This window comes from Embiotoca jacksoni, unplaced genomic scaffold (assembly GCF_022577435.1).
Source record: "Embiotoca jacksoni isolate LCO1_2020_lvr unplaced genomic scaffold, fEmbJac1.0.p SCAF_14, whole genome shotgun sequence".
In the NCBI taxonomy this organism is placed as follows: domain Eukaryota; kingdom Metazoa; phylum Chordata; class Actinopteri; family Embiotocidae; genus Embiotoca; species Embiotoca jacksoni.
In genome coordinates this window covers 14456837-14475860 of record NW_027185274.1, presented here as the reverse complement: position 1 = coordinate 14475860, position 19024 = coordinate 14456837, and the positions used below count along the sequence as shown (strand labels likewise).

The 19024-nt window shown below is 40.7% G+C and overlaps 2 protein-coding genes across 2 annotated transcripts in view; both read right to left on the bottom strand.

The window, feature by feature from the left end:
- The window catches only part of ppp1r37 (protein phosphatase 1, regulatory subunit 37), a 44108-nt gene extending 30919 nt beyond the window's left edge, over window positions 1-13189 (bottom strand). The window contains exon 1 of the mRNA XM_069148140.1: window positions 11540-13189. Within this exon, the coding sequence (XP_069004241.1) occupies window positions 11540-12293 (754 nt within the window). The 5' untranslated portion in view covers window positions 12294-13189. The remainder of the gene's footprint in view (window positions 1-11539) is intronic.
- Window positions 13190-14923: 1734 nt separating this feature from the next.
- On the bottom strand, window positions 14924-15331 carry LOC138196936 (histone H2A-like). The gene has a single exon (XM_069147325.1). It carries the CDS (start codon window positions 15329-15331, stop codon window positions 14924-14926), a length of 408 nt encoding a protein of 135 aa, XP_069003426.1.
- Between the last annotated feature and the right edge of the window lie 3693 nt (window positions 15332-19024).

Genomic DNA, 19024 nt, shown 5'->3' with positions numbered 1-19024 from the left:
TTATAAAACAATTACTCAACCTGAACAACTGGCAGAGCTGCAACAAGTACAGACACATATGGCTAAAGGAGAGTGTTGTAGTTTCAGTAATTCAAAGCTTTGAGGCATTGAATGACAACCACTGTTCAATGAGCTTAACCTGCTGCTTTCACTCCCACACCTTAACTGTCTTGGAGCAATGAAGCACAAGGCCAAAAGAGACCATTGCCAGGGAAGGTACTTCAAATTAGACAACTCAGGTTAGAGCCAGCATGGGGAACTATTATTTTGCCCTCAGTGGGCAACACCTTCCATCACAATTCAGTGCAGCATCCGTCCATTTTGTCCAAGTGCTTTATCAGTTTTACGGTTAGGTTTCAGAGCTGGAGCCTATCCCAGCATGCCCTGGGTAATGGGAACGGTTCCCTCTGGACAGGTTTACCAGCGAAGATGCTGGTGTATTTTTTCAGAAATGCTTGACCTGCTGTGCAGTCAAGAGGGAGCCTCACATGTTGTTTTTTTTCATTTTGGACAAATTCCCTTCATGTGAACAGCCAAGTGCAACAGCATGCATGTTCCTCCAGGACTGATGATCTGAACCATTATCCCACTACTCTGACAATATCTCATCTCTCTACGATGGCTGATGATACTTTCTCCTTAATGACATGGTCATCATCACACAAACTACTTCTTTTCATAACAGTTTTTCATGAGAGCATAACCTTGCTCTTCTTGCCTGTAAACATGTTTTTTGTATCTGCACTATAAAATGATATTATTCAAGTCAATTATTCTTTTGTATGTGTATATTTATATACTTGTTTCTATTTATCCTGCTGTAATTTATTTTCCATGCTGTATTTTTATGCATTTTTATGCCTCTTTATAATCACGCTGAAATATTCACGTCATGAAACAACAAGCCATCACAAGCCCATTCCTTCAGAGCTGAGGGACAAACTTCTTGGCCAACAAATCGATTGTCAAGGCTATCATCCCACTTCTGTGATTGCGTTTCCCAAATGATCAGAATTTACTCGAGGAGTAAAAAACAAAAGTAAGCCGATGTAAACTAACTTCAGCAAGTTATTTTCCATTATTTCACATTATGCAGCCACCATCTCATATCCATGTATCACGCCGATGTAACACAGTGTCGTTTTTTTAAATTATTATTTTCAATTAACACTGCCGAACAAGCTTACCCCCATGCAAGTATGACTCATTAACGAGTCAAAGATGTGTCATGATTAAATGTAGCAGCTAAAAATATTGGACGGCTCCTCTGCTTAAAAGCTGCACCAACATCATAACATAGCTGCAGTCAAAGCCTCGACCGCCGCCCACAAAAGGTCAGAGCGGACCGACCCAAAGAGGCCACAGTGTGAGCGTGGGCTCCGGTACGAGACTCAATCTGTGCTCCTCTTGCTCGGACGAAGGAGCGAACTGGTGGATGAATGTGAAATGTGAAGAGGAAAAGAAGAAGTGTATATTTTTAGATTGACAAGTTTATTTTTCTAATATGACACAAATGTTCAGAGAGACTTAAACTAAAATCATCAACGTATTGTCAACTTGCTTGTAATGACCGTGTTGTTCTATGTTAGCTAATTATGAAGAGACTCGCAGCTCTACTTGTACTGCAGGTCGAATTCATCTAAGTTTAAGGTACATGAGTCTGTTGCAAATAACAATATATTAAACATAATCTTCAAGGCTTTTTGTAAATTCTGATTCTTAAACTAATTGTTTCTGTTTTTAGCTCATTTTAGCTTTCTTAATACAGACATTTTTGTGAATTATTTTATCCTTAAACCTTTAAATACTGACACCTGTCACCTCTTTAGTATTGTTGTAAATTCTTTATCAATTCATTTTTCTATTTAACTCTTTAAATTTCCATTGTGGTGTATTTAAAAAAAACAAAAACATCTTTTGTCTTAAAAATGTTGTCTTGATGCCTCTTAGGTTTTATGTAAAACCCTTTGAATTATATGGTTGTTAACACGTGCTATACAAATAAACATGCCTTGCCCTATTTGTGTGCTTGATGTTGTCTGATCTCAAACATCCACTTGTGCCTTGAAAAACTGATGCAGAAAGAGCACAAACATCAGACTACATCACAATAATATAACCGGGCAACAATGACTCCTCCCACTCTCATAGCTTTTACACAGAGCTCTTCACTGTTGTAGAACAACACCTAAAAAGAGCATGCAGGAGCTCTAACTATTTTCTTAAGAAGCTCTTGATGTTGAAGCCAAAACTTGAAGGCCTGTATACACACACACACACACACACATACACACACACACACACACACACACACACACACACACACACACACAGTTCTCATCTCCCAATGTGCTGAAAAGGGCTAACATCTCACCTACTTAGAAGCAACCGGCATAAGAAGGCGCTGTGTAACTGCAGACAACTATCACACTAAATAATCCAATATCAGCTTTTGCTCCACATCTGGACAACTAAATATCATTTCAGAGACTCTGTATATTGCACAGTGTACGGTTACTACACAGTAAGCCCATCTTAGATGGCACGTTAAGTCTGACACGATTTGAGTACGTGTCAGAGTCTGTTCATCCTCCTCAGCCTCGCCGTCTCTGTATTTTCATCGCTCCGTCTCGTTCTCCGTCTAACTGATGCAAAACAAAATGCAAACACACGGTGTATAGAGGCTGTGTCTTCTCCCCTCACTCCTGTGACAAAGAGGAAACAAGCGTTTGCATGTGTGCAGAGGTTGAGGCAACACTATTTGCAGAGACGGACGGACAAGATCGGGCACAAAGCAAGGGTTCCACCGAGTGGACTTGGATAATGTCTTGAATTTTCCTGGTAAAGAATGACACGGTGTGTTCAGTAATTCCAGAGCTTTAGAAAAACTTTGGCAGTGACATGGAATGTGGTGAAAACTGTACCAGCCTCAGCCAAGCAGATAAACAGATGATATACAGTCTGTACACATCTGCAGATGAATGGATAGCTGGGATTTCAGCTGTGAAGGATGTTCAGTTAGGTAACATCAAACTACAAGAGGACTGTGGTCGGAAAAGCTGGTCTGCCTGTTAACTGATTTTACAAGGCATTTGGACAAAGTGTCATGGTGGGGCTAATATTACCCCAGAAACACTCACCACCAGTTCTCTTGGGGGATTAGCATGTCGACAGGAGGGAAAGTTAACCAAGTGGACGATATCTGGAGAATGCCAGTCACTTTGAGCTGATCAGCTAGACATAACTGTCTGGGATAAATTGTGAATGAAAGGTGATGACCAAGAAACCAGTTTCGACAGGTTACATGCTTCAAGAGGAAATAAATTCACAGCCAGCAGCTCAAAAAAAAAAAAAAAAAAAAAAAAGTGGCACCAGTATAAGATTAGATACAGAGCACAGACCACACGGATGCCAGGTGTCCAGCTAGCAGAGCTTACAATCGAATCCATACTGTACAGCCGACATCTGCAGTAGTCTGCGGGTGAACTGTTGCCCCACTGACTGAAACCATATCCGAAAGGGGTTTGCATAGTCAGTCAGTTATGTGTTGTACGGCTTGCACATAGCTGCTGGCAGATGAAAATCTAATGCTAATGTGAATGCAAATAATTTTCAAACAAAAAAAAAAAAACGGCATTTTGAAATTCAGATGGCTTGATCACGACGGTGTCTCAGTATGGATGGACAGCATTTTGTTTGCACGTGTAAAATAGCATTTTCAAATTTAGCTGGCTTAGCAAACCATGAAAAACACTTTTCAGGTGACATGCTTTCCACATGACAACAGAGATGTATAAACTGATGTGCCTTTGGGCAAACCAGAGATGGTTGGGGTGGGAACATGGAGGCGCCGCCAGATCCTACTTAACATGCAAGTGCCAGTGTTCAAAATAGCCCCTCTCCCAGTCTCCAATCCTGTTCCTGCCATTCCACACTGCTGTGCTGTGGATGGTGGCAGCAGCGTCATTCACACATGACAGCTGGCTGCCTGGTTTGTCAGAGGTTGGGCAAAGAGACGGGGCATGTGGCACCGCTGCTGTGTGCTTGCACAGTGTACAGAGATAAAAGTCTGAACTTTAGATGGGAGCTGCTTTCGACCGAAAACAGATAAAGCCAAAGGTTTTAACTCACCTAAATCCATTTACATAACCTAAATCATACTGTTCCAGCACAGGTTTGCACAGGGCAGAGGATCAGAAGTAATCAAAATAAATTTGATGAATGATGTGGCTTAAGAAATGGCAAGACTTCGCCGCTCTGCGATCATGCAGAAACCCTGGAAGTTCTTCCAAGTAGCTGCATGCGGATCAATAATTAACAGGCAGTAGTCTCTGTAGACTGAGGCAGAATATGAAAAAAAAAATACAACACCCGCAAACCTCTCTGTACAAAACACACATATTCCTTCCAGTACCAGTCCTCAAATTTTACATCATTGCACAACATAGACCTTCAGTGTCTGAGGTTTGTTTGCATATTGATAAGAGATACAGCAGCTATAGCTGCACAGTAAATAATATCACAACATGTCTGTGTATTTTTTTTTTTTATGCCTTTAGCAATAAGATATTATAAAGCAACAGAAGGCTCTCTATTGCTCTTGGATTGATACTTGTAAAAAAAATAAATACAAAAAATAAAAAGCAAACAAACAGAGCAGCCATTTTAAAGTGACTCCCACATTAAACCGGGCCTGCATCTGAGAGAGAAAGCTGCCGATGGAGACTGACATTAAGAGCAAACAACAGTTGTATATTCTATTTTTAAGTGTGGGAGCATTTTGTACAATGTGTGGACAGCGTAGGTAGGTAATATTGGTCGCCTCCTCTCAAGGGAGAGCAGCAGGCATGAGAGAAAGGAGCAAGGAATTCCTGTTTGACGAGGACAAGAAGTCCTAGGACGACATTGGGACAGGATCAGAAAGCATCACCAGACCACAGCCTAAAGATCGCAAATTTCACAGGGACCGCTATGTCTATTCTACCGTCTACAGCGAGTCACCGGCCTTGTTTGTAAAAATGACCGTGGATTAAGGCTACAGTGCAGACAGACACAAAGTCAATGGGCAGAGTACAGAACAAAACAAACATGCACACTTCTGTCTCAAAGACAAACAAAGGTGCATGTGAAGCACAGACAGGCAGTAATACATAATAGATGAATGTTCAGACAAGTAGCCCACAGGGCTAATATCATCAGCAGGTGTTATCGTATAACACAAGCCGTGAATCTGCATCAGTGTATTGTCGGTTGGAAAAACAAAATCCATAAAAATAAGCACCAATTTTGAAACAGCATCATCATTATTTACATTTATCTTTAGTTTTGTGTGTCAGACTTATATGTTTACAATACTTTACAACATCAGAGAAGCTGTTTGACAGCCGAGCAGATGCCGCTGCTCATTCTGCTGATATAGTTGCACAAATCAAGTTTTAGTTTGTTTGAATGTGAAGTTCTCATCATGCATTTATACTGTCATTAACTATACAGCTGCAGTCATAAGTAGACACTTCAGGGATATCAAAGTCGAAAAATCAAACCGAGTTTAGCAATGCAAGGACACTTTTAATTATTCAATAGTTCTGCAGCTAAATGTATGTACAAGGAGTTTTAGTCACGTCTAAACCCGGTGGGGAACTTCTGACAGTGAGAGTAATTCAAAAACAATTATTTAACCCCATTCAGACAAGCATAGGGCTGAACCGGAAGTTGTGGAAGTCTCTGGTGCTCCAGCTCTGCCCACGTGGTCAGTTTGCATTCATCTGGCCAGCACAGCCATGTCACCTGAAACCAGATGTGAAAACTCTGTATACTGGGAAATAGAGAGATTTATCTGGCGATGAAAGGTTTCATCTCCACTGTTTGAACACATTTGGCATAGGCTTAAATGTAACAGCACACTACATGTTTAGACTGAACTATACCAAAGCCATCAGCTCTAAATTTGTGTCTCATGTCTTCTATTTTCATGGATTATTTGACCCAGTAAAAGTGTGAACTCACTGCCTTGTATATGTTAATGATACCTTTACAACAACAGGCCTTATGAGCTGACCTTTGAAAATGTCAGCTTGGCCGGTTTACAAGGAAATATTTGCAGCTAATGGTTCCCGATGGGATAAAAACGTAGCTTTGCACACCTAAATGTAAAAGATAGGTAGATCAGAGGAAATGAAACACTGTAATCTTTAGTGCTCCAATTATTAAATGTGTTATGCATGTCGTGTTAAAGAAATTTCTGTTTTTCTATTGGCCCAGTAAATCCAGTAATGGCCTGCCGCTCAAGCAAACTGAACTAACTTCTCAGTTTTCACTGCCTTTGTCTGTGCGCTCCAATGAAAGCTGTGCTTATCAGTTTGTAACTTGGTCCACAGCCACAACAAATAACATTTCATGGGTCACAGAGTCTCTAATAACCCGGTGCCAAGTGGGCCTTGGGTCTGATGACGAGACGGAGCCGCACGTAGGCCAGACAGTTCGGATAAGTTGTTAATGTGAAGGTATCGTCTGCATTGCGAGTGGTAGACTTTAACGTATTTAAATTACAATAAAGCTGCGAAAACTTTTCTTTAGAGCTTTCACTGTAGTGCTCTATTTATATCTGTGGCTGCTGTGAAGAAGCATTATGACTTGACAAAAACAAATTCTCTGCATTACAGAGTGTTTGACTGATAAATTGGATAAAATAAGTGACTCAGCATAAACTGCCAGCATAATCCAGTGCTTTTGTAATTGCATGCATTGCTGAAATAAGCCCAAACTGCACACTGATCTGGCCGGTTAGGAAGGGAAAGAAATAAGAGGGGAGAAGTGGAGGGAGGAGGGGAAGCTACGCAGCATGTTGGGAAGTTCAGGAATCTCAGGATATGATGCAGTATTTGCCTGAAAGGAGAGAACAAGTCTCCCTCAAGTCTTGACTTTGGGAGCAAAAAGAACGAGAAAAAAAAAAAAAAAAAAAAAGAGTTGTAGGAATATTATATAACTAAGAGCAAAATTACAATCAACATATTTTACTACTTCCCAATTACAAAGCTCTTGAGGAGAATATTAAATCCGTCGCTCCAAGAACTGCTGCTTGACGTTATATTTTTAGTTAATGCAGCCTCACACGTTGTACGCTATGACTGGACATCAATTCTGGGAAATGAGAGTGCCAAGGAAGAAGTGGAAATATGACAACTCGGCTGGTATGATTGCCCGCCAGAGAACCCCCCCCTCTCCCCTCCCGAAACCTAGGTGTCTGTTTTAAATGTCAGACTCCATGAAGTTCACCCCTTTCAGAGGCTCATTTCCAATTAGATTAGGTATCAGTTTTCTGTTTCTTTGCAAATATTCAATACTAATTAACATATTCTTCCATCTGCTCTTACAGCAGCAAGTCACACGGTGTACGTATGAAGCTTCAGGCTCTGTGAGCTCATTTCACTGTTATATTTCTGACAGATGAAAAATGACAAGGACCCAGCGAAACCGACACTAGGGCTGCAGATAAAAGGTCTGGGAAGGATTGTGGATCTATTGTGGCACTGTGGTCTCCTGGCGAAGCCTGAGGAGCTTTGGAAGAGATTCAGACAGATTCCTCAAAACAGATGGCAGAAGCAGACTGAGAAAGGATAGGTAAATGTCAAAGTTCATCACTGACATACTGGTAATTTAGAAAACATTGGAAAACAAAATAAATAAAAGAACATCGAAGCAATTTTGTAATTCTGTCATTCAAACCACATGAGCAAAATGAATAATTATTTCTTAAACCTGTCAGGCTTCATTAGTTTTGAAGAAGAACCATGTTCTTAAATTATGTTAAGTGGGCTTTCCAATAGTTAACTTGTATGTGCTGTCAGCTTTGGGTCTATTTACAAAGGAGATCATTTACACGACACAGCAGCTCACTTTAACTACTGTTACCTGAATCTGTTTGATAAAAAGTTATCTGGTGGCACACAGAACCTTCAAAACAACGACATAAGTAGGCGTGTTTATATTTTCCCCATCATACAGGTTTTACTTTAACCAAGAGGTGGATCTAATGGAGGTGTCCTATCTATGCCATCCTCATCTTCCACACAAAAGTTGCAGTACTGAAGTTTACCAAGTCGATCTAAGAAATGTGCTGATTTTAAAGTTTTTTTTTTATCCTGCAAGTTGACTTGCAACAACCTGTATAGTTCTGTTAATCTCGTCGGCATTTTTGTGGTAATTGTTTCTGTCACCATTTGACGTCCATTTCTTTCTCCCAGAAAGCCCTCACTCTGCGGAGAAACTCCTGTAAATTAACAATCAAAACCTTTCTGACATGCTGAGTAAAACAGTCGAGAAGTGGGCTAGTACTCGGTCATAATTCCTGAAACTGCATGGTGACGCCTTTTTTGGTCTTGCTTGGTCCACCGAGCAGAAAAGTTATAAAAGGCACATTTTTGTGAAGGTGGAATTGTTTTTGCGTCTGAAATAACCACAACGATTATGCAATGATCAAAACAGTTGCTGATTAAATGTTTGTCAACTGCTGCAGCTTTACTTCTGATCTTTTTATGACCGTATCTGGACTCGTATCTTCTAACTATATCAAACTTTGAGAGTTCAAATTATCAGTCCCAGTTACTGGATTAAAATAGTGTTTGATAAATTTACCACAGCGTTATCTTCATACAGATTAAAACAGAACATTCTGTAACATGTGATTAACATCACGGAGTGTACCTCTACATTCTATATCAAAAGCACGATCTGCCAGACCTTTGGAACAACATGATAAATGCCTTTGATAAATCATCTAAACCCACACTACAGTCATCATACTTTAGTTTGTCATGTGCTTCACAAAGGAGCAGACAACTTGGCTAACCCAGTTGGACTTTGCTCCTTTGGAGTATGGCTAAAGATATTTCATGGACATTTTATAATAAGACCGGCTGGCTGGCGTGTGTGCTGTAAAGGTGCTGTTATAAGTGACACAGAAACAGTCTAGAAAAGCAACACACTTAAGAGACAATCAGTCACAGAAATAGATGCAATAAACATGCAAATTCATCTAAAGTGGAGGAATATAATTTACAGTTTACATGTGTTCGGATGAATGCCGTAAAACAGGATTGTCTTTCTGAGTCTGTCTGATATACAGTGAACCCTCGCTATAACGCGGTTCACCTTTCACGGTCTCGCTGCTTCACGGATTTGCATCGTGCATTGTGTTCTGCATTCTGATTGGCTAAACAGTCTCTCCGCTTCTTCTCTACCTGTTTGTCAATAACGTTGCGGTTTAATATGTACACGTACGTAAAACAGCTTGCCAAATTTAAGTTTGCAAATTCTCTTGCAATTTCAAGTTTCTCTAAAACCCATAATGTCGACAAAACGTTCTGCACCGACAAAGGCACTTGCGGTCGGGCCCAAAAGGCAGAGGAAGATGCTAACTATCGCAGAAAAAGTTAAACTTCTGGACATGTTAAATGAAGGTAGAAGCTATGCGGCTGTAGGTCGCCATTACGGAATTAATGAATCTTCCGTTCGTTCCATAAAGAAGGAGGAAAATAACATAAGGAAGACAGCAGCAATAAGTTTTAATAAGGATGCAAAAAGGGTTGCAACTGTCCGCAACAAGACCATGGTAAGGATGGAGTCTGCATTAGCTTTGTGGATTAATGACTGCAGAAAAAAAACCATTACGCTGGATACGAACGCTATCTGTTATTATGGAGTATTTCATTGTATAATAATTGTAAAAAAAATAAAGGTTACTACTTCACGGATTTCGCCTATCACGGTTTCTATTTGGAACGTAACCCCCGCGAAAAACGAGGGTTCACTGTATTGCAATAAGGGTGTTAATAGAACAATTTATATTCAGCTGAACATGAGCCAGTATTGTTCATGCATGTTAACCTTACTGCTTTTGTGCGTCTTTCTTCTCCCCCTCCCCCATCTGTAAATCTCACGTCCCCGACCCTTGCCTTGTCCTGGCCTACATTTTTGGTTTCATACACCAGAAAAAAAACCAAAAAAACCCCCCACTAACAACTCTCACTGGCTTAACCATGAAGCCCACAGGTCACTACTGAGACTGTAAGACTGGCAGTATACTTAACACATTTTGTTATCTTCATCTGCAGTCATCTGTATTACTATGTTGACTGCAGTCACAGTTTTGTAAGCAAATACCCGTTTTTACACGGGAACTGTAGGGCATTTCATTAAATGGTGTCCATTGTCCACACCAGATAAAAGGAGGGTGTGAGTCATCGTCAGATCATGATCACACACACGCGCCACCAAAAAAAAAAAGAAGAATCAAACGAAGCTAAGCAGCATAATTATGCACAAGAAGTAGAGTTGGAAAACTACAAATAAGACCTTGTAACAGCGGGTCAATTGATAATATTTCACTCATGTTAGATTAATAATGGAATCACGACTGGCCTCAAATACAATTTTAACCAAAGCTCACTAGGAAATGTGTAAAATTTTTCATTAGTTCACTGGCACAGCATACTTTAATTAGAAAAACATTCATTATATGAATCTGCTTGCAAAGGAAATAAAAGAAGAAAGAGAAATACAGACACAAATCTCCAAATATACTTAAGTGTTTGATCTGGACTGGCGGAAAATGCAACAGATGTTTTTGCACATGCATTACATTCATGCAAAATGGCACCTGAAAGTAATGTACATTCCTTTTTGACTATTTTTATGTGTCTGGATATAATTTCTCTACTTATCCATATTCTGTTCATATCTAACCGTTTCGTTTAATCTTTTTTGCGACTGTAGTGCTAAACTTTCCTCTGGGGATCAATAAAGTCATATCTTTTCTTCCATATGACATTTATCATAAATATATCCATTTTATTACAAGAAAAATGAAAGGTGAAGAGGGGAAAACTTTTCATTTCATTGTGACTTTAAATATTGAGCTCCTTATGTCAACACAGTGAAGGCAGGACCGTATCCTCCATGAGCTTCCTTAGGCGTGTTTTCATTGAACAAACAGGAACTACAGTGGTAAAATGACACACCTCAAGGAGTGGTGGGATTCACCCACAATACTGCATGGAGCACAGGCCTGGGCCTATATTTAGCTGTACAGTGGTACTATCGGGGGGAAAAGAGTCAGACAAAGCTATTATGTTATTTATTTGACGATTTGAACTTCTGTTTGAAAAAGGAGCGGTGGCACAGGGGCTGCCTGAAGACTTAATAGTCTTTAGTGTGACCCTGCAAGAGATGACCAGCTTTGAAGAAAGACACGAGAGAACATTCCTCTCAAAGACAGGCATCAACACATCTCATGCGTCAATGTCAACTTCCATCCACCAATCATGTTTTTACACGGTACATTTTAAACCCAATCTGAGCACAGTCAACTGCTCTTTAGATATAAAGCTGGAGAAAAATGTGATTAAAAAAAAAAAGCCTTACAAGGATAAATTCCAGCAAATCATAATGATTTGACATGTTCATACAAGTGCAACAGCCAAGCGGGAATAAATAGAAATCCATTCACACATACAAAGAGGCAGAAACAAACAAGTATTACCGTGTCTCCAGGGGTCCTTGGGCTCCACTGCGCCAGAGATGATATCCTCATCGGAGGGAAATGTCACCCTCTTGCCACTTGGTTTGTGTGTGTCGTCCCCCTCCTGCACCGAGGGATACAGCCCAGCTCGGTCTGTGGCAGAAGCCTCTGTGCTGCTCGCCTCGTCTGCATGCGACGGGCCTTCTGCCATGCTGTCAGCTGGGCCATCCTGAGCATTGGACTCGGAGTCTAACGTGTTGTCTGAGAGTGATCTGACAGTTGCAGATTCAGCCTCCAACACCCCACTCTCATCGAGACTCAGATCCACACCTATGTCCATTTCCCCACCATCATCCCCTTCTTCCGCAACTAGCGTTGGCGGCTCACTGTCCTTGTCTTCCTTCATTTTCTCCTCCCCAATATGGTCCTTGTGCTGCTCGTTGTTAGAAAAGATCAAGTCAGTGGGATTGACTATGGCGGGGGTGTCCGGGGCACTGCTCTTTCTATTGCCATTAACCTCATCAATTTCCAGTGTGCGCTGTGCCTGGTGGTTGTCCTCCTCAGCAGGCTGAAGGTTGTCGGTGAGCTGAGGCATCAGGTAGGTTTCAGAGGCCTCTTGTGGAACAATGTTTTGTTTTTCCGTGTTGCCGTCCGTCATCAGTTCAGATATCCGGGGGGTGACCCCTTCTGTGCTGTTGGTCGTGTTGTGGTCGTCATCCACGCTGCTTTTTGTCTTGACATTGCACAAATCTAGACACTGCTCTTCGATATTCATGTTTTCATTTCCAGGAAAAAACAACAACTCAAAGTTATAAACGGTCGCACCTGTCTGGGTATGTGATTAAACAGCGACCAGGAACCAAATGACAAGGATAAGGCTCGTCTCTGCCCTCTGTCTCACAAAAAAAAACATACGCTGATATACACCTATCGTGGTCCTTTTAAGTGCAATGAGAAAATTAAACCTACACTTCGTTGTATCAGGGGTGATTTTACTTAATTGTTTTTACAAGTGACTTTGGTACATCCTTAAAAATCCGCTTTGTTAAAGTGCAATTTCACACAAAAAAAATATATATATATCATGAGCAGGAAATATGTGATACCTGTGTGAAATAGATACCGTTTGAGCATGAATTCATACACCAAACTTTGCTCAACTATCAGCAGGGCAGGTAACCCACCTCTTGATGATGATGATTATTTATTTTTTTTGCCAACCGTGTCCTATTGCTTTGACGTGGGAACCGACGAATGGGCTCCCTTGGCCGTCAGCACATCGCCAGCAGTAATAAAGAGGACCGGGGGTAATCACCTGAAACGACCGAGTCACTCAGGGCGCCTCCATTACGCGAAGCAAAGTGAGCTTACATAAAAAAAAAAAAAAAAAAAAATCATCTGCAGGAAATAAAGCGAGCTATCGTGCGCTAGCGTGCTAAAGTTGTTGTCCAACAACGCCGTCCGGGCCCCCGTGTGGTCGCACCGCCTGCTGCTTTAAGCGAGCCCAACTGTTTCCCCCCGACAAAGTCCATTCTCCCGCGTCAAGAAAATAAAAAATAAAATATATATATATTCCGACCGTAGCTCTCGTCTCACCGTCTGTCGTGCTGCTAGTCTCCCCGCCTCACAGCCCTCGACCAGCGGCAGCGAGGAATATTAAAAAAAAAAAAAAAAAAAGGCGTCACACTCGGGAGCAATGAGCATGTTTCGGTGGCTAACGTTTTAGCGCCGGGGACGCTGAGGGCTTACGCGTTGCCGGCGGCCAGCAGTGCTCGCTGCGAGGAGATTAGAAAGAAGATATCCCCCAACCCGCCCGGGTCTTGTAAGATGTCGCTTCCCTCTCCAGGAGAAGTCGGCTGGACCTGTTTTCGTCTGGCGTTTCCTTTTCGCTAGCTTCAAGTCCCGACTACTGTTTGTTGTTCACGCGTCCTACGTCATCACGTCGTTCGCACAGGGGTACGTTCAGGAGACGCGGTGTTACGCAGAGGGCTGCAAACAGGACGGGTTTAACGAACTGAGGACGTTTAACTTAAATAGAGTTTGGACGAGTTGGTTCTTTACGTGAGTATTTCCATTTGATAAGTACTTTATATTTCCAGGCCACCAAATTTCAGAGGTAAATCCATCACATGACAATAATACTGTTGACTGTGTTTCTTGGTTGTTTGTATATAATATATATAGATATATACTGTACTGTATATACTGTGCATTTTATATTTTATATTTATATTTTATATTTTTACTGCTATTTTATTGCTATTTTATTGCTTTTCTATTGTACTATTATTATCTTATTGCTTCTGTATGCTGCTGTAGCGAAAAAAAAAAAAAAAAAATTCCCCTCGGGGATTAATAAAGTAACTACCTAACCTAACCTAAATGTTCTCTACTCCCCTACATTCATTTGACAGCTTTCATTATGTCAATATGAAGATACAAAGCATATATAAGGAGTACTGTATTGTAATAATACTTATAGCAAGGATTTCTTGAAAAGAGTAACCAGTAAAAAGGATCAAGCCTGTTTGAGACAATCTTGTTTTCAAGGTTTTCAAAGACATGTAAATGTCAGATAGTCTATCCCTAGTCAACCACAGTAAAGTGTTATCTTCAATAACCAACGGACATGTTGGCTGCAGGGTTTCAACTCTTTTTTCATAGGACAGTTTTTCTCAAATTTGATATAATCGGTCCACGACAGTTAATGCCATTGAGAAAAAAGGTCAGTTAGACCCATTAAGTTTTTGAGTTGCATGACTCAAGTTATAGCCTCCTTTGAAAATACATTTGTAAGACTATAGTTGCACCTATTGGCATGTTGTATGTAGATTGTCACTCCGAGTAGAAAAGGCACAGATGAAATGCTTTTGTGGTTAACATTTTATCCTACCGTTAAGCCTTTAAAACTGAACATTTCAGTAATAAAGTGTAGACTTTGTTGGCATAGTTCCACTTTCTGAACAGTGGATGTAGAACTGGACCAATACACTCAGACTTCAAGTGTGAGACTTCCATAGATTTACGAGCCAACAAGGATTGGCCTGAAATGAAAAATCTGCACACAAGGTCACAGGAACAAGCACACTTGAAACAATTTATTTATTTTTTTAAACCAGACTTAAAAGGAGAAAAAAAAAACCATTATATTGCTCAAAAAAAGGATGGAGCTTCCTTGGCTCCAGGAAGGAGGAAATGAAGCACAATTTCCTCAGTATTCAGAAAATTGCTCCGCTCACTCAGCTGCCACCGAAACACACCGGATTCCCTCAAAGCAAAGCGGCTCTGCTTCTCCTTCCAACAGGACTAGTGTTGCCAGTGACTTGAACAACAAGTGTAAAGACAAGCATACATTTAAAAACTTCAAAATTTATTAAATTTGAATACAACTTCCAATAGTGAAAATCAAAATTCTTGAGACTCGACATCTTTAGCAGAAACGTCCTCTCTCGGTCCTTTTGTCTTCTTGGGGAGAAGGCTGGCCTGGATATTTGGGATGACGCCACCCTCTGAGATTGTGACCTCTGAAAGCAGTTTGTTGAGCTCCTCGTCATTTCTCACAGCCAATAAAATGTGGCGAGGAGCGATCCGGAGCTTCTTGTTGTCACGGCTGGCGTTTCCTGCCAGCTCCAGGATTTCAGCGCAGAGGTACTCCAGGACGGCTGCGAGGTACACCGAGGAGCTGGCGCCAATTCGCCGCGCATAGTTGCCTCTCCTGAGCAGCCTGTGGATGCGACCCACCGGGAAAGTGATTCCCGCTCTGGAAGAACGGGACATTGATTTGGTTGCAGCTTTCTTCCTTCGGCCGGACATTTTTAACCTGAGTTCAGAGAAAAATGAAGTAAAAGAGAGCGAGCCAGAAAAAAGTTGATGTTTTTTCCTCTCAGCTGCTGTTAAGGCCTAATTTAGTGGCAGGAGGTTAAATGGCATTAGCTTCGGGAGGTAATTACATGTTGAAACATTTCCTCTAATACAATCTTGCCATGATCAAACAATTAATAAACTCAGTGCAGTTAAAGCAAAACCACATTAACACCATCGTACAGTGATTTAACAAATCATTAACACTTCCCAATCAAAGCAGAAGCACATCATCTTTTAATTAACAACTGAACTCACCAGTAGTCTGCACTTATTTGAGCTCGAGTCAGCAGCTTCGCACTGATGCATAGATCACTGCCTATGTATGGTTCAGGCAGTGATTTGTCGATTAATGACACCTGGCTCCTCACAGCTGTTTGAGCCTCACTGTCGTGAGGGAGAAATGACATTAACTTAACATGAAGATGATGATTTTTACAATGAGAGTGGCAGTGGGATTAGTGGAACAAGTTAATAAATAATGTTTTAATTTTAAAAAGGTAAATTGAAAATGTTGGCTTCAGCGGCAGTGAATTTGATTGTGCAACCTCACAGTCAATGAAGCATTAGAACTCCAAATTGTATGTTAGGAATATGAGGAAAAATGATATTTATAATTGTAGGCTATATATAATATAATGCTGGTATGTGACAGAAAAAAACAACATAAAGTGCACCTAATGCGCTTTAGTTTTTTTTTTTCAGACATTTTTTACATAGCAACAGTATGTCAAACAATTATGTCAAGTAATAGAACATTGTCGGAAAAAAGGTGCCTAAACTACCCTAACTCTACTCTAAATAGCAGTGAAACAAGATAAGCAACAAAAAAGAAAAGAAAAGAGAAAAGAAAGAAACACCACCAGCTAAGTCAGAAAACAAAAAAACAAGCAAAGACAGATTTTAGGACACTGTCATTTCTAATTGTTGGTCACATCTTTTGTATCTTTGATGAATAAAATATTGAAGATTTTCTTGAATTTACAGATATGAATTCTTTTACTTCATTTTTACAACTGTTCCATAATTTGACATAGCTATCAAACATCAGTTTAAATTATACTTCTAAGTTATTTCCACCTGAGTATTTCCATTCCATGCTGGTATAAATTGAAAATGTCCACCTCTTTCTTGTTAGAAACATTCAATTCACCATATACATCTAATTATTATTTTACATGTGTCAAGAATTGGAGACCACAGCAGCATAAACTCAACAGCAGATGGCAGCACAGACCTCAGATGTAACTTAGCCTGTGGCAGTCTGACTTAATCATTTTTCTCTACCCTCAAATGAGACTCTCATGATGGAGCCCAGACTGCCGGATGTCCTTACAAACTAACTTGAGGGAGTGATGACTCATCTCCCGCCACCGTGTGTACAATACAGTATCAAGTGCTCCATTACAACAATGTCAGAAACAGACAGGGATCAACAGAAGTCAACAGGGTTTAAAGGTGTCAAAGGCAACTCATGACAAGTGACCCAACCTAAAAAGCCCACATTTTGATACGAGTGTAAGAGACATGTGTCGCTTATGTTAGAGTTGAATCACTGAATATATTATGCATCATTGCTCATTCTTGACCTTAATGGCTTTTTCTGGAGTTTTCTATCGTATTACAACATGCATGGTCCTCGTGCGTACCCTCAGTGGCTTTTTCATATTTCTTCTATAACATTTTATAGAATATCCACAGTGCATAGCATCCATTTCAATTACTAAGCAGCATTTTGATTGATTTGTTCTAACTAGAACAATCTTCCTCTGCTGGTGAAGACCATGTGATATGCCTGAAAGCAATACAAAATGCTTGTAAATATATTGAGTTGTTTTTTTAAACTGTTAATTGAAGAGTTACACTGAATGGCCAAAGGGCTAGTGCTTAAGTATAAAATATATTTATTGAGAACACAGATTGTTAATGCAATGTGACTATGATAATGTTTTACGTTATGCTGTCTTGTATCTGCTAAAGGCCTGGAGAGCACTTACCAGGACATTTTAACTTACATTTATTGCTTCAAAAAAGGATTGAAACTGCCAGAGGCACACATGAACTGAGCAAATGGACAAAGGAGACCTCCCCCGGTTGAACTAAAAGTAAATACTAATATCACACAAGTGGCCTCAGCTCCATGTTTTTTTTGGTGTATGTTTTCTGGTGTCTCAGTCATTGTCAGTATCCTCACCTCCTCACCTCATCCTCCTTCATCCTTTGTACCATATGCCTTCTACACCACGTACTGACAGTGAGAGATAGAGGAGAAAGAGAGTGAGAGACATTTTGACTGTTCGGATTCACTTTTAAAGTATGGCAAAGGGCCAGTTGCAGAGCAGCGGGAAGACAAATTAAGCAGGGACCTTCCCAACAGGGCGTCCTTGGGCAGATTGGATGTGATTGTGTTTAACCTCTCAGCATCCTGCTGACACGAGAAGGACAGGACGGGACTCACAAGCTGTCACAGAGCAGTTCCCAATGCATATGTCTGGTTCCTTCCAGAATTTATTTGCACTCTTCTGAGACCAGATCAGTGTATGACTATGCTGTAGTTTTTCATCATGTGAGTTGTCATCATTGAGACAAGCCATTTGTTTTTGTGGAGGTCTCCTGAGGATCTTCTTCTGGATAAAGGCTGCAGGCCCTCTGTATTTATTAGCAACAGTAGCTACTAACACTGCAGTCTGCTGCAGAGAGAAGAGGGGAGATGAAAGAAAGAGTGGAGGAAGCCGAGAAATGATTCAAACATACCATTAAATTAAAGGATTGAAGGCAAAACCAGACACCGAAGCTCCTAACAAGATTTCTTTTGTGTTTGCTAACTCCCGATAATTTAAATAACACAGAGCATCACTCCCTTGTATCCTATTTGTCATAAAATTGTTTGCTGACTTTACAGATATGTCTTTTTCTCTGTGTGCGTCAGGCAGGTGGTCAAGTAAATAGTGAAGGCAGCCTCACTCTCATAGCTGACACACAGAGGCCTCTTTCTCTTTCCCCCGAGCAGTAATAAATCTGTAGATGTGGCTTTTAGGAGGATTGTGCTGTTACTTTGACTTCTAGTTTTTCCCCTTTCCTCAGGTTTATGGAGATGTCAGCGGTGGCCGACAGGAGATTGTCTCTGATCTTCGAAAAGCAATTAATCTTCTACGACAAAACTCCAAGGGTCCATCACTTATACACGCAGACACTCAAACGATTATAGACATGCTTAGTCATGGAAAGACTGGTGTGGACAATTAAATTACTGCCAATTTTCAAAGGGCAATAACCCACAGAAAATGACCAAATCTTTAGAAATTCTTCATTGCGACTGTTCACCTCTTTTAACAGATAATAGCCTATTTATCAATCGCCACTTTTCTCTCATTTATAAATTCTCAGATGACAGAGACATCAGCGTCATACTGTGCTTTGACAGCAGAGAAAAGGTTCTGGATACGTCTGGCCCTACTTGTAATTTGAAGTTAATAAAGAGACAATTAATGTGAAGGGTCCACAGTAACTGGACAGTGAGTGGATCCGCTTTAATTATCAGACCTTATGGACACACAGTGCAGCCGGTGTCCAGAGGTCCCAGGATCCTCAGGCGCTTAAAGTCTGTCGCCTCCTCAAAAAAATGCCTGTGAGGCTTTGATAGGT